Source organism: Mesoplodon bidens (assembly GCF_964165515.1).
Source record: "Mesoplodon bidens genome assembly, chromosome: 6".
NCBI lineage: Eukaryota > Metazoa > Chordata > Mammalia > Artiodactyla > Ziphiidae > Mesoplodon > Mesoplodon bidens.
In genome coordinates, this window is record NC_138162.1 from 86,128,188 (window position 1) to 86,156,000 (window position 27,813).

Here is a 27,813-nt window from a genome sequence, read left to right on the forward strand (position 1 = left end):
ATGTTTGCTATTTTTATTCATTATGCCTTTTTGCTTTGAAATCGTCTTTCTGGAATCATTATTCTTGATGTACATCCTTTGGCATTTCCTTTAGAGCTGATTTGGAGGTAAATACCATCAGTTTGTGTTTATCCATAAAAGTTTTAATCATCACCTTTCTTTTATGATACTTGATAATCCTATTTTTTTTCAACATGTTGTAGCATTTATTATATTCTGGCTTCCATTTTTGTTGAAAATTCTGCTGTGATTCTGTCATTTCTCTGGAGGTTATCTTTCCTTTTTCTCTAGCTGCCTTCACGGTCTTCTCTCTGTCTTTGATGTTCTGCAATTATACTGTTGTTTGTCTTCATGTGGGTTCCTTTGATATATCCTGCTTGAGATACTTTATTCCTAGACCTGTAGATTAATATATTTCATACCTTCTGTAAAATTTGCAGCTATTGTCTCTTTAAATACTACCTCTCCTCTTCATCCATTTCCTCTTTTTGGGTCTTTAATCAGATTTGTTCTAGACCTTCATATTCTTTCTTCCATATATCTTATTATCTTTTTTATATTCTCTATCTGTATAACTCTTTGCTTCATTCTGGATAAATTCTACATATATATTTTTCCTAGATTTTCACTTTTGCTATATATATTATACAGTATATATATATATATATATATATATATATATATATATATATATATATATATATGCTGTTTGAGCCTTCAACTGAGTTTTTGTTTGTTTGTTTGTTTGTTTTGCGGTACATGGGCCTCTCACTGTTGTGGCCTCTCCAGTTGCGGAGCACAGGCTCCGGACGCACAGGCTCAGTGGCCATGGCTCACGGGCCCAGCCGCTCCACGGCATGTGGGATCTTCCCGGACTGGGGCACGAACCTGTGTCCCCTGCATCGGCAGGCGGACTCTCAGCCACTGTACCACCAGGGAAGCCCCAACTGAGTTTTTTATTTGAATAATTATATTTCTCATTTCTAGAAGTTGTACCTTTTTTCATGATTGCCTGTTCGTTCATTCTTTCAACAGTATTTGTTGTGTGTACTCCTTGTGTGCCTTGTGATACATATTTTAACAAAACCACAAGTACCTGTCCTTGTGTAGTTTACATTTCAGTGGGAGTGTGGGGAAATCATTAAATGGATAATACCATAGTCAACTAGTAGAATACATAGTATGTTTAAAGGTGACAGGTCTAATAGGGAAAAAGGAAATAAGACAGGCTAAGAGGTGTTAAGAGTTCTAATGAGCAAGAAGTGGGCTATAATTTTACATAAGGTGGTCAAGGATAGGACTTACTGAGGTCGCATTTGAAGAAACTTGGAGAAAATGTGAGAGGTACACTTGTCAAGAGTTCAGCTGAGTTGGAGCTGAGCTGCCAGGTACAGGAATAGCTGATAAAGACAACAAGCCAAAATGAAAGTAGCACTCAGGACTTTAATTACTTACTGCAGTAGTATAAGTAAGAGGCTAAACTGAAGAAAGCACCACCTCCCCTTGTACCATTTTTCCTATGGAACAGCATTAGTTAGGGGTGAGGTGGATCAGTGAGGGTAGTATCATTGTCAGGGGAGCCCTGAACAAATAGCTCTTACTGTTTTATGGATCTGGGGGTGGCAGAAAACAAAGGGGAAGGGCTAGGAATGGAAGAGTACTGAGCACCAAGTCAGAGTAGAGAAAAAGCATCTTCAAGTTCCGCCTCTCTCCTTGATAAAGAGGTCTTGCAGAGGTTCCTGAGGAAGGCCTCTGCCAAAGGCCCTGATAAAGAGGCCTCTGAACAAAGATGCCTGTAGTAGGAATGCAGATATTTGTAAGGGCATGGCTAGAAGTGGGGGCTGAGTTCTTGAGAATGCAGTGCACTGGCTGTGCACCTAGTCTGGTATGGGGAGGGCTGCTTTGCCCTGTGAGACCTGCCAGATAAAGGTAAAGCCTTTGTAATTACCAGTGGTCTGACGTGAAAAATTACACATAGGTTTTTAGCCAGGAGCTGGACCCCTCAGAAGTGTGGATATCTGGGGAAAGAGCATTAAAGACAAAGGATCAGCCAGGGTAGGTGCCCTAAAATGGGAGAATATTTGGCATGGTTGAGGGATAGCCAAAGAGGCCAGTATTATTGGAGAGGGAAAAGTATTTAGAAGAGAATAAGACATAACAGTGATAAAGAGTAATCATGCAGAACTTTGTGACACAGAACTTTGTGAATTACAAGGGTTTTAACTTTTGCTCTGAGTGAAATGGAGAGAGCTATTGGAGGGCTCTGAACAGTGATTAAACACAGTATGCTCTCAATAAAAATTTGGTGAATGAGTATAGATTTTTTTTTGGCAAATGTTTCATATGTGCTCATTAGTCTATGGATTCTTGGTTTGTTGGATGTAGAGCTCTCTATATATCTAGATGCCAAGAGTATGACTGCAACTTTGTTTTACTCTATATATTTTCTAGGTATATCTTTTTCCATACTTTTATTTACAGTAGTTCTATGTGTCTTGCTTTATATGTCAATTGTAGATAAGATTATTGGGTCTTCTCTCTCTAAAAACCTAATCTGTAGCTTCTGTCTTCCAACAGTTAGTTTATATTTACAGTAATTGCAATTACAAATGCATAACAACTTATTTTTTATTTTACTTTTTGTTGTCAACTTCAGCTTTTCTCTTTTCTCTTTTTTTGTTTTTGTTTTTAACATTTATTTATTTATTTTGGCTGCGCTGGGTCTTAGTTGCGGCATTTGGGATCTTTGTTGCAGCATGTGGGCTTATAGTTGTGGCATGCAGACTTCTTAGTTGAGGCATGCATGTGGGATCTAGTTCCCCGACTAGGGATCGAACCCAGGCCCCCTGCATTGGGAGCCCAGAGTCTTACGCACTGGACCACGAGGGAAGTCCCTCAGCTTTTCTTATGATAAATTTCTTTTGCTAATTTAAAAGCTTTACATTTTAATTTTGGCTTACAGTAGTCAACCTTAACTTAAAATGCATATTTATGATTATTAGCTGTGTTGATTTGTAAGGAAGGCTTACAAATAAGCAAGGCTTGGGGGTTTTCAGAGAGCACATCATTTTTAGTCTTCTCAGTTCCTCCTGGGAAATATGCTTGGATTAGTATTGCTACTGTTTTGACTCCAGATAAGTTTCCACTGGGTTGCAAGAAGCCCCAAGTGGGAATTTTCTCAGCCTGTTATAGCCTTAACCATGTCCCATATCTAGTTCCATTAATTACTTTTTATGGTTGAATAAAACTGACTTTATCAAGCTAAGGCACTTGACTCTAATATCTAGCTTCTTCTACATTGCCCTCAGGTAATATGGTGATGATCATGATGAGCACATGAGCAGTCTCATTGAATTATGTGAAGTTACCAGCCTGGTCAGAGTCAGATCACACTAAGACCTGATTTACATAATAGTTTACAGACAAGGCTGGCTCTCCATTCCTGTTCTTTTAGCTCTTTTTTTTGTTTCCAGCTCCTGTTGTCTGGTCTTCTTTCTGGGTGCATTGACTGTCTCCTATTCCGTTAGTTTGGTTTCCAGATCACTGATGTCCAGGTTGTTTCTTAAGATTTTGAGCCTGTTTTCTACTCTGAACTTTAGACTTTAGATACGTCTCTTGGTTTTTGCTTTTGTTTTTTCTTTTTTAATCCTTATTTGACTTCCAGAACTCTGGATTTAATATATGTCCTGACTTGACATTTGTGTGTACTTTGACTACTGCTTAATTACTAAGTGATGCCCACAACCCAATTATAACTTTTAGTAAATGAACATTCCCCTGTTTTAAACTGATCACTTGGCTCAGTTTACTTACTTTTTTTCAATCTGTCTCTAGATCTGGACCACACTAACGCCTCTTCACAGCACTCTATCAGTAGCTCTTCAACTTACTACCCATTACTGCTTGTGTTCAAAGTGCCCCCAAGTGGCACCCCATCTCAAAGTCAGCAGTTTATAGCTAAGCAGTCCAGTAACCAGAGCAGTGTTGAAAGAGGTTTAAGACTATTTTAAGTCTACTCTGATGGGCTTATTAAAATGATAAAGGTATTTATGGCGAAATCAGTTTTAATTAAATAAATATATGTAATATATGTTTTAGTGTATCCCCTTTTGGCCTGAGGATGCTTCTAATAAACTTCTTATTCAAGTTGAAAGAAGTGAAGGCTCTCCCAAAAAGATACATTTTAACAAGCAAGAAAGTTGTATTTTATTGCGTCTGGATAATGAGGTAAGTGATTCTTTTGTGTGTGTGGTTAGAGAAGCTAATATATACTTACTAATTTTTTTTTTATTAAATGATTTTTGTTTGTTTGTTTCACCAAAAATGAACAAACATTTCTCTTTGCAAAGGGAAAAAGTTCTAAAAGGAAGCAATAGACATAAAACAATTTAACTGTTATATGGAAAGTTAGAGCAGGGGTCCCCAACCTGGGGGCTGTGGACTGGTACTGGTCCTCGGCCTGTTAGGAACCAGGCCGCACAGCAGGAGGTGAGTGGCAGGCGAGCGAGCAAAGCTTCATGTGCCGCTCCCCATGGCTCACATTACTGACCGAACCATCGCTCACATTACTGTCTGAACATTCCCCCCTCCCCCCGGCTGTTGGGGACTGCTGAGTTAAAGTGCCTAGAATACTACAATATACCACATCTTGAATTTGACCCATCTGTATATGATAATTGAGAGTCATGGTTTTCCAGAAATGCAGTATAAAATCCTGAATTACTTTCCAAGTCATCAAAAAATATATTAAGTTATGAATAGTTTTTATTATTAAATGTTATTGGTTAATATTCTTTGGAAGATGATCACAGAGAATATTTTCTTTTCCTTTTTTCTAGCTTGGAGGTATTATAGCAGAAGTTAATTTGGCTGAGCATTCTACAGTTATTACATTTTCAGATTATCGTGATGGAGCAACTCCATTCCTGTTAATAAATCACACCAAGAATGACATTGTTCAATACAAGCAGAGGTAAGAAGATTATTACAAATACAGTATCCCCTGATTTTAGCAGAGTCTAGCTGATGAGACATTGACTTTATGATAATTTCCTAAGAGTATAAACACCGATAATGGCATTATGGCCACGTAAAACAATGTCCTCATTTAAAAAAAAAAAGGTATACTGAAATATATAGGGTTAAAACTGACTTGAGATCTATAATTTACTTTTTTAAAAATTCCCACATAATTGACATATAACATATGAGTTTCAGGTGTCCAACATGATTCAATATTTGTATATATTGTAAAATCATCACCACTATAAGTCTAGTTAATATCCATCACCAAACACAGTTAAGATTTTTTTTTCTTGTGATGAAAACATTTAAGATTTACTCTCTTAGCAACTTTCACACATACAATAGAGTATTATTAACTATAGTCACCATGCTGTACCTCACATCCCCATGATTTATACATGTTATAACTGGAAGTTTGTGCCTTTTGACCACCTTCACTCATTTCATCCACCCCAACCCTGCCTCTAGCAACTGCCAATCTGTTCTCTGTGTGTTTGGTTTTTTTGGTTGTTTTCTTTTTTCTTTTTTTGTTTTTTTTAGATTCCACATATAAGTGAGATGATACAGTATCTGTCTTTCTCTCACTTGTTTCACTTAGCATAATGCCATTAAGGTCCATCCATGTTGTCTCAAATGGCAAGATTTCTTTATGGCTGAATAATATTTCATTTTATATATACCACATTTTGTATGTTCATTCATTCATCAATGGACAGTTAGGTTGTTTCCATGTCTTGGTGATTATAAATAATGCTGCAGTGAACATACATATAATTTTTGAATTAGTGTTTTCATTTCCTTTGAACAGATAATCCAGCTGCTGGATCACATGTTCTGTTTTTAGTTTTTTGAGAAACCTCCATACTGTTTTCCATAGTGACTGCACCAATTTACATTCCCACCAACAATACACAAGGGTTCCCTTTTTCTCAACATCCTTGCCAACACTTATTTCTTGTCTTTTTGATAATAAGCATTCTAACAGGTGTGAGGTGATGTCTTATTGTGGTTTTGATTTCCCTGATGATTAGTGATATAATTTACTTTTAAATGCTTCAAAAACAAAAACCAGGAGAACTGAAGCAAGTATGACAAAAGCTTGATCATTGTGGAATCTGGTGAGGAAATTGTCAGGGTTTATCATAAGAATTTTGTCTATTTTTGAAATTTTTTTTTAATGAACATAATGTAAATATTGATTCTTCAGATTTTTTTCAAACAGTAGATATCTTTTTCTTGTTGAGGCATGTGGGAAAGGAGCGCTACATTTTTAAGCTTTTCTAAAGACCATATTTATGTCTTGATATTTCAAGACTACTCATTATATCATTTGTTTCAATATACTGTGATACCTTACCCTCTTAGTTCCACTACAATTTATGTAACCTTCTGTTCCTCTACTTATGGGTCCCAGGTTGTCTTGAATTTATTTTGTCTACTTTTCTTAGTTTGTTTTCATGTCACTTAGCAGTGGGCCCATATTTATCAGTGCATTTATGCTTTTTTTCCACTGCTAACTGTATACTTGGAATCATTGACTAAAATAGGCATTGATTGAGTGAGAACCTGAAGCTTGAGCTAGCAAGTATCTAGAACTCCTCCTTGCCTATCAATTCTCTCATTTGAGGAAGATGTTGAGAGAGAGTAGAGCCTGTTTTCTATGATTATCCATATTATAAAAATAATAAGTTGGTTGATTAAAACTGACAAAGGCAAACAGAAATGGTTTTTTCTTATTTGTCCTTCAATTCATGTACCTCAACTAGCCTTTCCCAAAGAAACTGTCACAGAATTAAGACCTCCAGAAAATGATTTGAGTCACTATTTTCTTGATTCTCTCAAGGATAGTACATAACTGGTAACATTCTAAGATACACAGGAGCTAAGTTAATTCTTTACATACTGTGGATGATGTAGGGCATCGTAGCTTAATTCTCTGACATCTGGTTGAGCCTGGCTGAGGCTGAACTAGAGACTTCTCAGTCTTTTCTTTGGCCTTGACTTTGCACTGTTCTTTATAGTACAGTTCAGATATAAAGTGCTTAGAAATTTTATCTACTGCATTGTTACAGTTGTAAAAGTTATCTACTGCATTGTTACAGTTGTAAAAGTAAGGGATAAGGGAGAAACTAGAATGTGATCCTGTGTAGAAATTCTGAAACTTAAAAATTACAGTCTTAATGGAAATTTATAAAATTAATACATAGATTAAAGCATTTGTCACATTGTGTTGTTATCTTCTTGTGAGGTTAAGACTTGTACACATATATAGTTAACATTCTGAGGACTCTGGTTACTTTTTATTTTCTTTGAATTTCCTGAGGTAAATCTGAGATGAATTTTTTCAAGGAATATTCTGCAGTGAATTAAATAGATTAAAATTTATATGAATTAAAGCACTTCTAAATATTTTTAAACCAAATTTATCTGATCAACACGGTTACATTTGATATTTTTTCATAGAAAAATAAGGAATATAGGGCTTTTTGTTTCCTCTGCCTTCCCTACCCTTGACTTTTTTGTTGTTGCTAATATGGTTTTTAATTGTTTCCTACATATAAAAATAACAACTGTCCATTATTTTTTTAAATTCTGTAGGAAAACTGAAAAGAAAAACATAATCCCTGGAATCCCAACACTGTCAGCATTTTGATTCAGTTATTTTTTTTTACTATTGCTCTCTGTTTATATTTCTGAATCTCTTGTTTTTAACAGCTATTGTGAGCATGTAAATTTGCTTCAGAAACACAATTTTCAATGAATGCATGATATTCCATCATTTAGATGCACTATAATCAAATGTTCTTCTATTGTTGAGAATTTATTTCCAATTTTATAATGTTAGAACCTGTTTGTCTTTTAATAAAAATGTTGAACCCATTTGTAATCCTTATAACAACTAATTTATGATTCCTTGCCATACTTTTTGGTAATATGGATTATTTTCTTCTAAGGATGATTTGGAAAATATACATTTTGTTTCTCTTGTAGATAATTACTTTTTGTGTTCTTGGAGATTTTGATGCATGGTTTATTTTATTTTATTTTACTGCATCAGGTCTTAGTTGCGGCACGCAGGCTCTTCGTCGCGGTGCATGGGCTTTTCTCTAGTAGTGTCACACCGGCTCCAGAGTACGCAGGCTCAATAGTTGCAGCACACAGGCTCTCTAGTTGTGGCGCACGGGCTCTAGAGCGCGTGGGCTCAGTAGTTGCGGCGTGCGGGCTTAGATGCCCCGCAGCATGTGGGATCCTAGTTGCCCGACCAGGGTTTGAACCCGTGTCCCCTGCAGTGGAAGGCAGATTCTTAACCACTGGACCACCAGGGAAGTCCTGATTTTTATGCATTTTAAATTTTGAGAGTGAAACAGTTATCTGCTAATTCATCCATGAAAAATTTGGAGTAGTTTACATTTTCTTCCATTTCTCTTTCCAAATTCCCAGTTTCTTATCGATATAATTTGGAATTTTTGACCCAGATTAATATAAAATGGTTAGTTTTTCAAAAATATGTTCTTGTAGGTATTTGCATTGATTCATAGCATATTAACAACAAGTTAATTTATTTGACTGGTTTAGTTGTTTAATATTTCTACATCCTAGTTCTTAAAATTTTATTTTGAGTCATCTCTGACTTGGTTGGAAAAAGTAAGTGTTTGTGGATAATATGTTATGCTGTTGCTTATTTGAAAATGTCTTTCTCTTGCAAATTAACAATTTGACAGAAAATTTTAAGTCATAACTTCTTGCCTCAAAATTGTGTAGCCATTGCTCCATTGTTTTCTGGCATTCAGTATTATAGAAAAGTGTAAGAACAGTCTTACTTTTATTTCTTCATGGGTAACTGTGATTGTCCTAGATGTTTATAGGCAGGTTTTCTTCTATTTTCTTAAAATTTGAACATTTTACAAAGCTCTATCTAGGATGATATTCTGTTTCCATTAATTTAGTCTGATACCCAATGAAGTCTAATCTGCAGAGTCAGCTTCTTCAGCTCAGAAAAGTTATATTTTATTATTTCTTTGGTTTGTAACTTCTCCATTTTCTTTTAGGGAATCGTTTTATGAGTTGACTGAGTTTCTTAGATTTGTATCCCTTGTCTTATGGTTTTAGAAATAATTGAGCTGTATTGTCTTTGCCACAGTAAAACAATACTTAGGAAAGGGTTACTAATTAAATTCTCTTAGATTTGGTATAGATAAGATAAAGTAAGTGGAATAATTTTCTTTTATAATTAATTTGTATTAAAACAAAAGTTGACAAAGTAGTTTCAGAAACCTGGAGATATTTATTTCCTAGCTAGGACATATATTTCCCTTGAAATATTTTCATTATTTTCTCAGAAAACCACTTTTTTATTGTATAAGGAAAATTTTCAGTCTACTCTTAATCAGAACTTCACAAATCTCAATTAATGGACTCAGAATTAATGAAGTATTATTTTGGATTCTTTAAATAATCGTATACTTGCACTTACTTTAATGCATATTTTTACTATTTATGTCAGTTCCCTCTGTGAAATAGAAGATTCCCTCCCTCCTGGAAAAGCCGTTTTTTATACGTGGGCTGATCCGGTGGGCTCTAGAAAGCTGAAGTGGACATGTGGAAAAAGCCACGGTGAAGTAACACAAAAGGATGTATGTACTGGATTGATTATTTTGGTGTTCTTAGAAGTCTTTTATTTATTTATTTTTAAATTTACTCTCTTTCAGCCTTACTAGTTTTGAGGCCTCTTTTGTGTTTCCACTTCTTAAAAACTGCAAAAGATTTTTAAAACAGTATTCAAACTTTAACTTAACCAGAAATGTTTAAAACTGGAAACAGTCTTATTTTGTCTGCCTTTTTATTTGCTTCTATTATGTTATAAAGGGTAAACTTAGGTACTTTCAGCATTCAATTTATAAATACATTCTTTGCATTGAAAGTCATCTCAAGTCAATTTAGCTTCTGTGAAGGACATTTAGGGATCTATTAATGAAAGAATTTATCTCTGGATGGCAAACTGTTGTTTTATAATAATAAAGTTAGGTATAAACATTCTCCAGTAACATATTAAATGAATTTCAGAAATTGTTTTATTAAAGTTTTATTGGTCTTTCAAATTTTATCTTAATTTGTTCCCTATTCCAGTGTCTTTTTTCTTGCCACTAGTTATTATTTCTCTTACCAAATGAGTAAATGAATGAGTATTGAATTTTTATTAATTTTTATGACTTTTTGTAATCTTTTGAGATGATTATATGTTATCTGGGCTCTGTCTTATTTGGTTGGTTTTTTAACATTAGACCAGCCTTGTATTTTTGGAATTGACTTGCTAATGCTTTGTTTAAGACTTTTGCTTGTATTCATGAGAGAAGTTGGCCTGTAACTTTCCTGCCTTGTAATGTCCTAACCAGATTTTGATGTTAAGGTCATTCTAATACATGCTGGGAAATATCTACGATTTTCCTATTTTCTGGTAGAGCTTATGTAAGATTGGTATGATTTCTAGAATGTTTGGAATATTTCCTAGAGTTCACCAGTGAAGCCAAGCCATCTTAACCTGCAGTAGTCTTTGTAGGAAGGTTTTAAATTATGAATGCTATTTTATTATTATATATAGGGCAATTCAGCTTTCTGTTTCTACTTGTGTCATTTTGGTAAGAGGTTTTCTAAGAATGCTTTTATTTCATCTCTGTTTTCTAATATATTGATATAAATGTTTTCATAATATCCACCTTTTTATCTTTTAATATTTATGGGAATGATTCTCTTTTTCGTTCCTAGCATAGACTATTTGTACCTTCATTCCTTTTTTCCTGATAAGTTTTACTGAGATTTTATTAGTTTAATTAGTCTCAGTTTAGTTTTGTCTGTCAGAAAACCATCAATTTGCTCTTTTGATGATCTCTTTTATACATTTGTTATCATTTTCACCTATTTCTGCTCTAATCTATATTCTTTCACCTTCTGTTTTAATTTGATAATTTTCTTCTAAACTCTTGAAATAGATATTGTATTAGTCTGCTCAGGGTGCCATAACAAAATATCTTAGACTGGATGGCTTAAACAATGGAAATTTATTTCTAATGGTTCTGGAGGCTGGAAGCTTGAGATCAGAGTGCCAGCATGGTCAGGTTCTGGTGAATCTGGTGAGGTCTCTTCCTGGCTTGCAGATGACTGCCTTCTTGCTGTGTCCTCACCTGGCAAAGAGAGAGTGAGCGAGCGCTCTGGTGTCTCTTATAAGGAAACTAATACTGTTGGATCAGAACCCTATGTACACCTTCCCCCTCCCCCAGGATGTCATTTAACCTCAATAGCCTCAATAAAGGCCCTATGTCCTAACACAGTCACATTGGAAGTTGAGATGTTAGCATGTGAATTGGGGGAGGGGGCAAATGAGTTCATAGCAGATACCTAGATCATTGTTTATTAGACTTTCTTCACTTCTTATTTGAAGTCACTTAAAGTCACAAACTTCCTACCAAAAACAGTATTAATTTTATCTCGCAAATTTGCCTGTGCTGTATATTACTTTTTTTTAGCTAAAAATATTTTCTAAATTTCATTGTGATTTATTTTTATATTTTGGCTTCATGGTTACTTAGGTTATCACTTTTCAGAAGTATTTTGTAGTTTTGTTTGTTTATTTCTAACTTAATGCCACTGTGACTAGAGAACATACTCTGATTGAATTTATTGGAATTTATTGAAATTGCCTTTGTAGGCCAGCATGTGGTCAATTTTTGTAAATATTTTATGTGTATTTGAAAAAAATATGCATTCTGTAGTTGTTGGTTACAGTATTCTATGTGTTACCAGGTCCAAGCTCGCTCTGCTCGCCACACGACAGGCCAGTAAACTGGGAGGTGTTTGTTTGTTTGTTTGTTTGTTTAACTTATGGCTGTGTTGGGTCTTCGTTTCTGTGCAAGGGCTTTCTCTAGTTGCGGCGAGCAGGGGCCACTCTTCATCCCGGTGCACGGGCCTCTCACTGTCGCGGCCTTCTCTTGTTACAGAGCACAGGCTCCAGACGCGCAGGCTCAGTAGCTGTGGCGCACGGGCTTAGTTGCTCCGCGGCATGTGGGATCTTCCCAGACCAGGGCTCGAACCCGTGTCCCCTGCATTGGCAGGCAGATTCTCAACCACTGCGCCACCAGGGAAGCCCTGGGAGGTATTTAGGCAAGGAATAACGACTTTATTCAGAAAGCCGGCAGACTGAGAAGTTGGAGGACTAGTGGCCCAAAAAACCATCTTGTTGGGATCTGGATGCCAGTTTCTTTTATAGAACAGAGAGGGGGAGGAGGTGAGGAACTAAAGTAAAAAGGCCATTTATCTTGCAAAACATCTCACATGGCCTGCATTGGGGAGGGAATGTGTTAGTTTCTTCTTTTCTGAAGCCATTCACAGGTGGGCAGGGTCAGATTGTCTCCCTGTGAGCTGAACAGAGGCACTTTAGTTTAAGGTTCAGGCAGAGAGGCAGGGTTCCCTGAAGCAGGTCATTATGTATGATTATAATAACAAAAGCAACAAAAAGCAAAGGTTAAAGTCAAAGAAAGAGATCCAACATGGAGTCAAAATTGGCTGTTCCCTGTTACATATATATGTTGATTTATTCAAATTTTGTTGTATTGTTTAAATCTACCTCATTAAATTTTTTGTTTGCTTGTTCTGTTACTTGGAGAGTGGTGTTTAAAATCATGGATTTACGCATTCCTTTTTTGGTTTTGTTAATTTGGGCTCTTATATTTTGAAACTATGTGATTAGGTAGATACAAATTTAGAATAGTTATGTCTTTTGTTACATTGATTCTTTTATCAGTATGTAATATTACAGTGCCCACCACAGTATCTTTTTAGGCTTAAACATTCAGACTTACAAAACTATCGTAGGCCACAGTTTACAACTGCCTGCTTGGGTGGATACAGGCCAGGAAACACAGCATACCAGCAGGGAGCATCAGACAAGTTTAGGAGGTATTCTCTTTGGTCACTTCAAACAACAGCTTTGATGTGAGGGAAAACAAGGCTCACTGGGTGTGTTATGAGCCCCCTTGACCTAGAAGCCCTACCCCACAGTAGCAGATATCTCTTATAACAACCCATGAACATAGCTTGTAGGTTTTCTGCAAGGGACACAAAAAGATCATCATATTAACAGAAGCCTAAAGCTTTAGCGTCCTACTATATTACAACATTCATTCTTGACTTATTAAAACCTGCTGTAAATTAGTACTTGTACCACTTTCCCAGTAATGTAAGGACTTTAGAACTCTTTAACTCTGTTTGCTCCTTCCATCTTATGTAATATTGTTGTGTGTTTTATTTCTAAATAGGTTAACTCCCGTAAGAAGTATTACTACTGCTTTCTACAATTAGTTATTCCATTTAAATGAACACACATATTTCTCCTTTTGCCACTTTTCATTTCTGCCTGCATCTCCATACTTCTGTTTGGGTTCATTTTTCTTCTCTTTACTATTTTTTTAGTGTGAGTTGTTGACTGAAAAATTATTCACAACCTAAAAGTTGAGAGTTATGTTTTATTGGGCGGGAACTTTTAGGACTTCAAGCCCAGGAGGCAGTATCTCGAGTAACCCTGAGAGAACAGCTCCGAGGAGGCAATGGGGGAAGCCAGGTTATATAGAAGTTTTACAACAAAGGGCAGGTAGTCAGGAACATCAAAAGATTATTGTTAATTAAAGAAAACCAGATATCCCAAGTTAAGGAATTTAGCACTTTTCTGTGTATAGGAAGATGCAAGAGTCTGGGCTCAGTGAAATCATTCCTTTGATGTGCACCTCAGCTATCTCAGGCCAGTATCCTGTGTTTTCACATCCTGAGTTTCCTCAGGGCTCACCGTGGGGAGTGGCTGCAGTCTGATGGCTGCTAGATGGCAGGTATTCTTCATGAGTTTCCTCAGGGCTCACCAGCTCACCATAGGCTGTGGCTGCAATCGCTGATGACTATAACATCCTTTGTTTACTGATATGGCAGCCAGTATTCCATTTATCAGAGTCTACAGCTGATTAGTTTTCTATCAGTTTCATTCTGGACATGTCTTTATTTTGCCCTGTTTTTTCTGCTGGATATCAAATTTCAGGGTTGGCACCTCTTTTTTTCTCTTTATCTTTGGAATTCACCATTACATAAATGTTAGACTTTTCACCATGTCTCTTATGACTTTTATGTGTTGTTCTATATTGTTTCATCTTTTTCTCTCCTTCCTTCAGTATGGATATTTTCTTCTGACCTATTTTTCACTGTATTTCTCTCGCCGTATCTAATCTGCTCTTAAAATCATCCATGGAGTTCTTAATTTTAATTATTGAAATGATGAGTTCTAAGACTTCTATTGTAGAGTTTTTGTTCCAAAATTCTCTATCTTGTTACATAATTTCTTGAATGTTTTGATCATAACTACTTTAAAGCCTATCTGACAATTTCAATATCTAGATTTCATATGGATATTTTTAAATTTTCTTTTTTTCCTTGGTTTTCACTCAAATCCATACTTTATGCATGTTTATTTTTGCCTGTGTGCTGGACATAGTATATGAAGAATTTTAAAGGTAATTCGAGGCTCCGTATGATGTTCCCTTTCTCTTAAGAACTTGTGATTTTACCTTTGTAAGGTAGCTAGTATAGGGGGAGAGTACCTTAATGGGGAGTGAAATTATTTGAACCTGATCTTCAGTCCGTGTGAGGACTTGTGTATTTCCAGTTTACCCTGGCACCTAAAGTATCGCCCTTTGGGGACTCAACTAAAAGCCTAAGCTGTTGGCCATTCTTTTTGGTATGCCCTGCACCCCAGTTTTGGTCCTTCCAAACGTGAGACTCCCAATTTTAATGTTTTTCTTAAGCTCTCAGTGTTTGCTTCTACTTTTAGAACTGGCACTTGTGAACTCTGAATACAAAGTACACTTTTATTGGCTTTCTTTCTCTCTCAGATCTTGGCCCCATTAATTCTCACTACCTTGGTAACTTTTCTGTCTTTTCAAACACATATTTTTCCTTTTTAGATTTTGTCCAGCTTTTGCTGTTAGGAAGAGTGTTGGTCCAAGACCACCTAGTCATCAATTGCCAGAGCAGAAACCCGTGGTATCTTTTTAAAATTAAGCTTGTTAGCATAGGGGAATGTAATGGCATTTTGTGTGTTGATTTTTTTTATCCAGAAAATTCACTGAATTCTCTTATTAATATTGATTATTTGTTTTTTATTTTTCCATATGGACAATCATGACACTTAGAAATAATGAGAGTTTTGTTTTCTCCTTTTCAATCCTTTCATCTTTAATTTCTTTTTGCCTTACTGGACTGGCTAGCATCTCTATATACTGTTTAATAAAACTGATATTAACACGTCTTTGCCTTATTTCTGGTCTCAAGTTATATAACTTCAATATTTACCTTTAAGTGGGATCTTTGCCAAAGTATGGTGTGTGTGTTTGTTTGGGGGGTTTGATAAGAGGTTAAAGAACTTCTCATCTAGTCTTTGTTTGCCAAAAATTTTTATTATGCCTGGATATTGAATTTTTTTAAATGTTTTCTCCCACATAAGTACTATTTTATTTACATAACATTCCTTCCTTACTTCAGACACTCATCTTGGATCACTTTCCTTTTGCCAGTGTTTAATTCCTCCTATAGAATTTCCTTGAGTGAGTCTCTGTTGATGATGATATTTAGTAGTTTTCATTTGTCTTTAGGCATCTTTATTTCCTATACTTTTCTTCACTGAAGGATATTTTTGCTGAGTAAGGAATTCTGGGTTCTGAAGTGTTTTCTCTTAGCATATTGATGGTATTTTTCTATTGTCTTTTCAGTGTTGCTCTTGTGGAGTCCAGTGTTCTTTGAATGTATTTGAGAGGGCTGCCCATAATTGGCCTAACTTTATGTTTTAAATTCATGATTATTAGATTTATTCAGGAAAAAAGACTTCATTTTAATATAAAAAATAAAAATAATCAAATATTTGACCTGTTGATTCGTACTTTTGCATATTTATAGCATAATATTTATATCAAAATGATAGATCAAGTTTATAAAGGTAAATCTGTAATCCAGTGTAACATATTAGAAAAACTTCAGAATTATTTGGAAATTAGTTTATTTATATCTTAATGTCATTTTAGTACTATGTATTTTATTTTAGAAAGTGTTATAAGTAACATGACTGTGGTAACAACTCATTTTTAATTTTAGTGGATTATAACATGAATGTGTACTATATATTATAATTTCCTGTTAATCAGAGTGTTCACTTAACTAGAAATTCATTGCTGACAGTTAATTATTAGAAGTTAATTATTGAAACTGAAGACCTTGATATCAGCACAATGCTTATATATAAAGGCTTCCTGCAGAATTAACCCTGTAGTAAATATTTGTGCTTTGTAGAGCATGCAACTGAGGTATCAGATATTCTTTATCTTATTTAGTTCAGCTCTACAAGGAAATATGAATTTCTGACTGAACAACTTTTAATGCATAACACATTGATTAGTCTTATAATAAATCAGAGAAAATAAAATTTTGTGTTATTGATTAGCCTAGAAAGGAAGACTGTTTAATTAGATTTTACTATGGTATTAAAAGGACAGTTGACCTGTCTTCCTGACTTCATAATGATTATGGCAGAAGCTGTCATCAACTGATTTTAATTATGTAAATTTCCAAATGTTTTACAATTATTAATTTATTTTGTTCAACCCTGGGAACGAGGTGCTATTACTATTCTCATTTTTCAAATGTGGAATCTAGATTTCATGTTGGATGTGACCAAACTCTAATTTTTTATTTTTTGATGATTTTGTTTCAGGATATGATGACACCTATAGATCTGGGGGAAAAGACCATTTATTTAGTTTCATTCTTTGAAGGCTTACAACGCATTATTTTATTCACTGAAGATCCAAGGGTATTTAAAGTGACATATGAAAGTGAGAAAGCAGAGTTAGCAGAGCAAGAAATTGTGTTGGCATTACAAGATGTTGGAATTTCTCTTGTCAACAATTATACAAAGCAAGAAATAGCCTATATTGGCATTACAAGGTTAGATGCATTAAAATTTGGATACATTTAAGTGATCAGTTCTTAATCATTAAGAATGGTGATTGTAAAATCTAAAATGAGTTAGTTTAAATTTTCTGTTTTGACTATTCATTGATACTAATCTAAGGTAATGCTAATTTAAAAGTGCTTTGATGCTTTTTTTTGCCTTTTGAGATAAAGATATACCAAAAATCAAATTTATCTCATCATGTTGTTGATTTTCCCAGCTCTCTAAAAATTAGATTTATTCAACTTATCAAAGGTATATTTTCTTTCTTTAATATGTCATAAGGAAATGTTCAACTGTTCATTACCGCCTACCACAGTGCAGGGTACACCACAAATCTAATCTTTTTCTATGAGTTTGTTTGTTTGTTTGTTTTTGAAGTACATTTGATCTGCAACACTATGTTAGTTCCTGGTACATAACATAGTGATTCAGTATTTCTGTTAATTACAGTGATCACAATAAGTCTAGTTACCATGTGTCACCATACAAAGATATTACATTATTATTGACTGTATTCCCCACACTGTACATTTCACTTTCTAATCACTTTCTACTTTGACCTTGGCACTTTAAGATCTAATAAGATAATACTGTATTTACCATTTCCCACATAAGTCATCACCAGTAAAACTCTTTTCTTTCCCTTTTGCACTTAATATTCCTGTTTATAAACACTTAAAATTAATTTATGTATACTACTGCCGAATTTGAGAGCGTTTCTGTATTGCAGTCTGTATAACAAGGATAATGTAGTTTTAATCCTTTACTTGAGTTAAACTCTCAAATAAATATATAAATTAAAGGTATATGATACAGATTTTACTTTGTTTTTCTATGTAAATTCATCTAGAAATGCCCCTGACTTCTCCTTGAATGGTAACCATGCCATTTAAAAAGTCATATTAAAGGGAATTCCCTGGCAGTCCAGTGGTTAGGACTCTGTACTTCCTCTGCAGGGGGCACGGGTTCGATCCCTGGTCAGGGAACTAAGATCCTGCATGCCACTCGGCGCGGCCAAATGAATAAATAAATAAAAAGGCATATTAAAACTATTTTCTTAGAAATTTTTATTGTTCTCAAAAAGGTATGTTTATTACTTAAATAAAAATGTCAAATAGATAACAGATTTTAAGCCTGTGAAACCTGATATGTGCTATCTCCTGTGCTAAATGATGTGAATGCAAAGGGGATTAATACATGTTTTTTACCTTTCTGTTTTTTAAGTGAACATAAATTTTAGAAGGAATAAATAAATAGAATAAATAAAATTAAATAACTTACATACTTAAGTACGCAAAACAAGTGAAGTAATATTAGAATGTGGATAGATTTTTAAATTCTGCATTTAAGTCTTATAGCAATTTTTTAGTAAATTAGATTTGTTCCATTCACTGTCTCTCCTAGATTACTATTTCACACGTTATCTCTTTTTAAACCCCCATTCTCTGTCAGCTCACTGCCTTGCATCTTACTTCACTGAGTAAATTGACACAATCAAAAGGGAATGTCCAAAGACCCACTCCCAATATCTCAGCTTCCTATGCACCAATACTTTGTACCTATATATTGCAGTGACACATTTCCTAGTTATCATAGATACATTGTATGTGCTCCTATTTAAACATATGTTTCTACTTTTGCACTATATTTCATTCACTCTTGCCTCTTGAGACATTGATCCAGCAATTCTCTTCTTTTTTTCTCCTACCTCAATAATTTTTGGCTCTCTACTGAATTGTTCCAACCAGTGTAATTTCTTTCAACTAAAAAAAATTCTCTTGAACCCACTTTTCCTGCTACCTACTGCACATTTCTTTGCTTTACTTTATAGCCAAACCCCTTAGAAATGTTAATCTATTACAGAAGGTATATTCACTATCTCCAATTCTTTTTTTACCCTTTTTTTTTTAACCATTCTGAACAGGTTTTTGCTTTCAGTATACCATGAAACTGGTCTTGGTAAGATCACCAGAGACCTAAGTATTGCCAGGTCCAGTGTACATTACCAGTCTTTGTATTGATTATGTTTATAACATTTAACACAGATCCCTTCTTGATACAGTGTCCTTGATGTTACATCCAGGATATCTCACCACCTTGGTTTTTCTTTCTGTTCCAACATTTCCTATTCTCACTTGTTGGTTGCTTGCCTTTTTCTCAACTGCTTAATACTGAGTACCTTGAGGCTCTCAGACCTTAGTCCTCTTCTCTGTTTCAGTTTTGATTTTAAATACCATATATATGCCAAAAACTTCTAGAAATATATCTTCAGCCAGATTTTTGTCCTGAACTCCAGACTTATCTATCCAATGACTTACATAAAGTCTTTACTCAGGTATCTAAGAGACTTCTTAAGCTTTGTAGTATGTAAAACCAAACTCCTGATCTCCTACCAAAACCTGCTTTCCCACTGGAGTTAATGACAACTACATTCTTCCAGCTGCTCAGGCCAAAAACTTTGGAATCATCTTTGATTCCTCTCTTTATCTTACACCCCACATCTAATCCATCTAAAAGTAGTGTTTTGGATCTAGCTTCAAAACACACGTAGAATCTGACCACTTTGTACTGCCTCACTCTTAGACCACCGTAGGCAGAGCCATCACCGTTTTTCTCCTGGCTTACTACATTACATTCCTAACAAGTTTTACTGTTCTAGTCTTCATCCCTTTTTTTTCTTTCTTCCCATTCCAACACACAGTACATTCTTAAACCTTAAGTCAGACTATGTGGCTGATTATCTTCTCATAATGTTTCAGTGGGTCCTCATCTCAGAATAAAACTCAGAGTCTTTACAGTATCCTCAAAGCTTTACGTTATTTTGCCTCTCATTATCTGTCTTACTTCATCTTCTACTCTTAATGTGTTCCAGGCATGCCAGCCTCCTTTTTCTTCTACCTGGACGACTACAGGCATGCTCTGCTTGGAGTCTTTGCTCTAGCTTGTCTCTCTACCTGAAATGTTGTTCTTCTCTTCTGTGCTGGATAACTCCCTCATCTTCTTTAAGACTGTTGAAATCTCGCCTTCTTAATGACATCTCTGGTGGCCACTCTTCTGATGCTGCAACCCCTGCCACTTTGCATATCCCAGTACTCCACATCCAACTTACCCTGTCTACTTTTTTCTTCTTTCAAAAGCATTTTCACCTCCTAATATATTACAATATGCTAATTTACTATTTATTGTCTATCACTCCTCAGGTAAAAGAAAGCTCCAAAATGGCAGAGATGTTCACTGATAATCTCCCTGCCACCTAGAATAGTGCCTAGATAGGAGTTTAATAAGTACTGGTTGAACGAATTCATGTTTTTAAACTTGTAATGTGCTTGCTTACAACTAGGGATATTACAAAAATTTACTGAAGGTTTTTCAGTAATGGTAATTCATGTAATAAACCAGTTAAAATGAAAATGTTTATAAATTAGTATCATGATTTTTGCTTTCATATATAAGTTCTGATGTGGTTTGGGAGACAAAACCCAAGAAGAAGGCAAGATGGAAGCCAATGAGTGTAAAGCACACTGAGAAGTTAGAGAAAGAATTTAAGGAATATACTGAATCTTCACCATCGGAAGATAAGGTTATTGAGTTGGACACTAACATTCCGGTAATATTTTTAAGTACTGATATGAAGTTTTAATTTTTATCTGTTGTAATTAGATGAATCACAAGTTAGTTTTTAAGGAGAGACTAGTTTGCTTACAAAACAATGAATCCTATTATACATACTTTATATAGAATATTTTAAAGGGATAGTTCTCTGTATCAGTATTCAGACTTTCTTAAGCTGCTAATGATCTACTCCCTGGTTAACAAGAAAGCAATAAGTTGTTTTGTTTTATTTTTAAAACTTCTTTTTCTTTTATCGCTTTATCTTTTTGATAAATTTTAGTAAAGTTATATAAAAAGTGATAAAACCAAGTTATAAGGATTATATGAATATTTTTGTGAATTGTATGGATATGGGGTATAGATCTCAGTCAAAATCTCATCAGATATTTAGCCTACTATTTAATATTATCTTTAAAGTTTTTTGATACAGATTTCTAATTTTAATCAATTAATAAATAAAGAGAAATTCCATGTTTGTGTGGGGGGGGGCATGTTTTTCAGGTTTGCTTCACACCTAGTGGTACTAACATGAAAATTCTGCAGCCACATGTAATAGCTATAAGAAGAAATTACCTTCCAGCATTAAAAGTAGAATATAGCACATCTGCACATCAATCATCATTTAGAATTCAAATTTACAGAATACAGGTGAGTTTGAAAAGATAGTCAAATTATATTCTAAAGAAATATGGCAATAAATGTATTCACATAGTCTGTTTTGTCTACTACTTAAGTTTCATTGTTGGACTAGAGTTTTTGATTCCTTCTACTTCTTAAATTTTGTTATTCTAGTCAGGTTCTATAATTAACGTATTAATATACTGACCTGTTGTTTGTTTTCTTAGATCCAAAACCAGATACATGGTGCTATATTTCCATTTGTGTTTTACCCCATTAAACCTCCTAAGTCGGTCACCATGGATTCAGGTTTGTTTGTATTTTTACATTGCCATAAAAATGGTTGTATTAGCTCTTTGGTTTCTTTTACTATAAAAATATGAAGTGAAACCATTCTCAAGTTTAGTGTCTATAGGATCATTGGAAAATTAAACAGCTTGAAAAAAGACCAAGAAGTACTCAACTAACTTCAATAAAACTAAGTGGATACTGAAGAAAAGATTATTTAGAAATGCATATATAGTGTTTAGAGATATTAATTTTTTAAAAAGATTACTAATTTGAAAACCCCTAATTTAAAAGCCACTAGAGGGCTTCCCTGGTGGCGCAGTGGTTGAGAGTCCGCCTGCTGATGAAGGGGACACGGGTTCGTGCCCCGGTCCGGGAAGATCCCACATGCTGCGGAGCAGCTAGGCCCGTGAGCCATGGCCGCTGAGTCTGTGTGTCCAGAGCCTGTGCTCCGCAACGAGAGAGGCCACAACAGTGAGAGGCCCGCGTACCACAAAAAAAAAAAAAAAAATTAAAAAAAAAAAAAGCCACTAGAACCTTTGAATAAAAAGATAAGACCCTGAATCTGTTTTCACAAAGACTTCCTAATGATTCTAATGCATACTTCTGGTTTAAAATCACTAATTTAAAGGATCAGTTAACCTTAGAGTGAATACAGATAATTAAAAAAAACAATCCTGTAGTCTGAAATTAAGGTTGTGATAGATCTTACAAATATCAGTAATTTTAATTGATACTCTTGATTTAGTAAATAATTTAGTTGTCCACTGTGATGTGTATTAAATTGCAAGAAAATGCTTATCTTTTGTTTAAAGCATCATTAATCATATTTATTCATCTTTACAGCACCAAAGCCCTTTACAGATGTCAGTATTGTCATGAGATCTGCAGGACATTCGCAGATATCACGTATTAAGTAAGTGTCTTAATACATTTATTGTGTGTTCATTTAATCTTTTAATTTAAATTTGAGTTAATTGTACTCTTAAATAAATAAATTTCAGATGAGTCAAAGATTTAAGTGTAAGATATTAAATTATAAAGGTCATAGGAAAAATCAATTATTTCATAATCTTGGAGAGTCAGAAAGCTCCAAATGAATTATACCTAGGTATTAACAATAGTCATTTCTGAATTGTGTGTATTTTGTTATTTTTTATTTGTTTTCTCTATTAAGTTGTCTATAATTACTGCATACTGTTTTAGAAACAAGAAAATAATATTTTCAATTCAGTCACCACCCAGTTCAAAAAATACAACACTGACAGAAACATCCATCTATGTATCACTACCATATTTCTTGTTTCCTCCACCCTATCAACAAGATAAATACTATTTTTATTCCCTTTTTAAAATACTGTTTTATTGTTTATGTGTACCTAAACATTATGCTTCTTACTTTGCCAAAATTTTTCCTAATTAAAAAAAAGTTTTTTAACTGTAAATATATTCCTGGGACTTTCTTTTTTCATTCAGATTTTTACTAAAATTAATTTTGTTGTATGTAGCTAGAGTTTATTTATTATCACTAGTATGTAGTATTCTCTTGTGTGACTATATACCACAGTTTACTTACCGATTTCCTCTTTGTAGGCATTTTCATATTATGAGTTTGTTGCCATTATGAAGTGTTGCTGTGACATTTTTTAATTCATTCACCTAAAAAGTCCTCTAAGTTTCAATGTTTTAATATTTATCTAATATTTTTTCCTATATAATTTTGTTAATGCAGTTAATCAATGATTTTAAAATGTTTTTTACCTTGTATTATAGGTATTTCAAAGTGTTGATCCAAGAAATGGATCTCAGGTTGGATCTTGGGTTTGTCTATGCTATATCAGAACTTATGGCAGCAGCTGAAGTAACTGAAAAAACAGAGGTAAGACTTATAATATGATGGGAAGAATTAGGGAAAGAGGAGGACTTAAAAAAATTACAACGTTATACATTCTTAAATGTATTAAAATGGTTTTAAAAATTAAAAATTTTTTATTATGCTGCCGTGGTTCTACATTGGCAGATATCACATTTTCAGATTATAGAAGTTGGAAGCAAGACAAATAACCTTTTTAAGACGACTTAGCAAATAGGCGGAAAGGTTTTAGGCCAGTAGTAAGGGGAAGAGGATAATCAGTCATGTTTACATCACTTTTTTCCTATTTTATTGTTCTGGGTTATTTTTGTATTGATTAATAATTTAGAAATTTGGATATGCCAGGATATTTGATGAGAAAAAGGATAAGGCAAATAAAAGGTAAGATGTCCTTGCATATACCTACACACATCTTCCATGTACTTTAAACCATCTTTAGATTACTTACAATACCTAGTACAATGTAAATGCTATGTCAGTAGTTGCCAGGGTGTGGCAAATGGAAGTTTTGGTTTTGGGAACTTTATGGATTTTTTTTTTCTTTTACATTTTCATTCCACGGTTGAATCCATGGATGTGGAACCTTGTGGATACAGAGGGTCAACTGTATACTGAAACAGTGCTGGGTTCTTGTCCCCCTTTCTCCAAGGCTTATTATTGTTATTGGTTTATTTATTAGTTCAGTGACTGGCTGGATTATTTTATTGAAGTCTACCCCACCCCCACCCTTACCTTTCCCTGCATTGTTAAGCCTTTGATGTCGCTCCTCAGGGAGGTGAAGATTTGGGACACCCGCAGTTACCCTGGAATAAAAGTGGTTTTTACAGGGCTCTGCATTTCTTTCCATGATCACAACCGCTAATTGCTGGGTGATTGCTCTGGTTTTTTTCAGTAATGCCTTAGGGCATAAATTGCTCTACAGACTAATCCAGTCAAATTTGGCCTCCTTTGAAGGAAGTGATCTGAAGATAAGTGTGTGATATTTGTTCCAACCCCATCTCTTTCCCCAGTTCTTTCACAAAAACTTAACAGGCCTACAGTTTAGCCTGTATCTTCACTGAATAAAGGATTTTCCTCCCAGTTGCCTTTCACCACAACATTCACTGTTTCCTAGAGCACTCTTAGGCCTGAACTTTACATTTTGTTGTAACTGAAGTCAGTTTCTTTGGGAAGAGATTAGGAACTATCTGTTTTAAAGTCTACTCCCACACACACCCCCACCCCACCTCCAGGCAATATCTCTGGACTAGAGCTTTGGAGTTCAAGAGGTGGGCCAAGGGTGATCAGACCTCAGTATTCTCAGTGGTGTCACACCCAAGTAGAGCCTTTGTTCTCTGAGTGGAGGCTGGGCAGAAGAGGGAAGCTCCTTCTCCTGTAGTTTAGGCTCAGCAGCTAGAAGCTGGGGGCAGGATGAGAAGTGCTGACCTCTGTTGCTCCCAAGATGAAAATCTTCCAGTTGGAGGTGGGGCAGAGAGGGAACTCTGAGTTCTTGGGTGCACCAGTCTAGATTGGAGTTCTGGTTTACTGAGTCGGGAGGGGGAACTGAGAGAATGGTCCTTTTTCAAATACCACAGACTCACTTTGCCTACCAAATTTTTATAGATTTTCTTGAATAGATGTTTTATTTGGTTATACCCTTAGGACCATTCATAGAGGCCTTAAAAGTTTGTTTTTTTAAATAAATTTTACCAGTTTCACTGGAGAGCTAAAGAGCTCCTTACACCGTTAGCCCAGAAGTGAATTTCTAAATATACTTTTAATAAGGTTATCATTTTGAAGTTTTAATGTGAATCAGTTAAAATGTGAATGTTGGGCCGTTTCTCAACACACAGAAGTACTAGATTTCTGAGCATTTGCAAAAGAAATAGTGTTGATTATCAAGAATGAAAGCACTAATCACTTCATGAAAAATTACTTTCAGTGCCTTCCCTTTTTTGATTATATTAGTGACCTCTGTAGATGTCAGTAATGCATTTATCAAAAAGCTGCAAGTACATTATGATTGTATTATTCCTAAGAAAGTGTTGATGGATTGGATTAGTGGCCTTTTGGAATAAAACCTATGGTCACGTGAAGAAAACGTTAAAAAATGTATTGGATGGAAACATAGAAGATATGCTTATCATTTGTGAGTGACCTTCCTAACAGTAGAGATGTTAGTTTCCCTTCTAAGGCAGTAGGTTCCCAATCATGAGCAATGTTGAATCTGGATATTATGGGGAAGTATTCTGCAGTGTGTGAGCTATTAGCTTAATACTTATACAGAAATATCCCTGACATTTTTAATATTTTATATTCCTTTATAGGTTGAGCTTTTTCATAAAGATACAGAAGCTTTCCAAGAAGAATATAAAATAGTTTCATTAGGAGATTCATCACAAGTCAGTCTCTATGAATACTTTCATATATCTCCTATCAAGGTAGGGGAAAAATAAGTCATTTTTATTGTCCTTGATAATCTAGGTAATAGCAGATTGATTTGATCTGTTTGGGGGAATACAGCATTTAAATTATATTCTTTAATAGTATATAAATTCTATAACTTCACAATTATAAATATAAGTAAATAACAAAGGAATGATACTTTTAAATTTTATTTATTCTTATAATAATTTTTTATCATGTGGAAATAATAGTGGAGCCACCTGCAGTATGTGTTTATATGTTTACATCTTGACCTAACATTATGTTAACTTGCTATCTATTAAGGTGTTGAGTGACAATTTTCAAACTTTTGTGTATGATATTAGTATAAGTTTGAAATTAATTTATAAAGTAACCTTGATTTAAAAATTGAAGAGTGAATGGAGCTAAAAGTAAGTTCTTAACATAAAATTTCTATGAGTTAGCTTACATAATACTTGAAGAAAATTACTGTATAACTACTTATACTATATATAATACATATAATACAGAAGTGCTTTTTAACTAGCTTTACCATGCTAACTTAATTCTAATAGTTGAAACGTTCACTTTTGGAGATATTTGAGTTAATTTTCAACAATTTCAACTTCTAGATTGTTAATGTTATTAAAAAATATATGAAGATTAATATTTTCCTAGTTTACCAAAAGAATTGGATTGAACTAAATATCATACATTACATGGTTGAATTTAAATTTTTTAAAGGGCTGTTTACATTTTAAATTCTTTTAACATTCCAGTTATTAATTTTGATATAATCTAGGTAACTTTGAAATCTTATTTATGGTATAGTGAATTTAAGATGATATTGAATTTTAAGAGTTAAAACTGTCATTATGAAGAAAGTGCTTTAAATATTTATCTCTTTATCTCTTTAGTTGCATTTAAGTGTTTCACTGAGTTCAGGTGGTGAAGAAGCTAAAGATTCAGAACAACCTGAAGGACTGGTGGCAGTTCATTCTTTAAATCTTTTGCTGAAGAGTATTGGTGCCACTCTTACAGATGTACAAGATGTAGTTTTTAAGTATGTTTAATATTCAAATGTATAAATTGATGAAAAGTCTATATTTACATTAAAATTTTATAAGTGAAAAAGTATGTAAAGTACATTGCAGATCATAGGTTGAATATGGTTTTTTGCTGTTAAATGGAATATAATTTAAGTAACATATTGCCTGGTAACCCTTAACTATTAAATAACAGAATAATTATTAAATAATTTCCTTAAGAAAGAGGAACAGAGGTCATGCAAGTTTGTGGGTTATATAAGGCCTTTTTGGCCTAGGGAAGGATTCCTAAGAAGCTGTGTATACCCAAAGGTGTGATGTGTGGTGCTTAAAAGATGTTGCTTTAAGGCCTATGGGATCAAGACTCTTCAAAGCATATGTGACTAGAAGAAAATGAATGCCATGATAGCAGAAATGAAGGGATCAGTTTAAATGTTACAGTCAAGAATTTAATGTGAGTCATAATGTAAGCTATTAGAGTATCTGACCAAAGAGACAGAGAGTCTGAGTGGAGACTTTAGATGAGCATGACCTTTGCAGATAGCACCTAGAGCTATTATTAAGAACAGTAGTAAGAATCAGTGAGTCTAATAAGACATAACTGTAAATCTAGATAAAAGTTAGGAAATAGTCAAAAAACACAAGTTTGAAGACATCAGAAATAGGATGAGATTTCTAATCTTGCTGCTGTCCTATCCTTAGCACAGAACTTCCCAATTAGTGGTTCCAGGTATATGCTGTGAATAGGTTATAAATAAACTGATGGTGATTCTTCAGCTGTCAGCTGATCAGGCAGGACCTGCAGCAGCTGAACCCTGGCCATTCTTGAGCAGCCTCTTCCATTTATCTCAGTGTGTCAGGCATTTCATGTGTGGGCCATGATAGGACAGAATTGAGAAATATAGTTCATGTCCAGGAGGGGACCCAAG

At 34.5% G+C, this 27,813-nt stretch overlaps 1 protein-coding gene across 3 annotated transcripts in view; it reads left to right on the forward strand.

Moving 5' to 3' along the window:
- Positions 1–27,813, forward strand: part of VPS13A (vacuolar protein sorting 13 homolog A) — a 252,868-nt gene that overhangs the window by 190,077 nt on the left and 34,978 nt on the right. For all 3 annotated transcript variants that reach the window (XM_081236830.1, XM_081236828.1, XM_081236829.1), the window contains 11 exons: positions 4,099–4,227; positions 4,839–4,972; positions 9,530–9,659; positions 16,820–17,052; positions 20,516–20,669; positions 21,176–21,322; positions 21,520–21,601; positions 22,427–22,496; positions 23,354–23,459; positions 25,760–25,873; positions 26,756–26,901. In XM_081236830.1, coding sequence (XP_081092956.1) covers positions 4,099–4,227; positions 4,839–4,972; positions 9,530–9,659; positions 16,820–17,052; positions 20,516–20,669; positions 21,176–21,322; positions 21,520–21,601; positions 22,427–22,496; positions 23,354–23,459; positions 25,760–25,873; positions 26,756–26,901 — 1,445 coding nt within the window. The remainder of the gene's footprint in view (positions 1–4,098; positions 4,228–4,838; positions 4,973–9,529; positions 9,660–16,819; positions 17,053–20,515; positions 20,670–21,175; positions 21,323–21,519; positions 21,602–22,426; positions 22,497–23,353; positions 23,460–25,759; positions 25,874–26,755; positions 26,902–27,813) is intronic.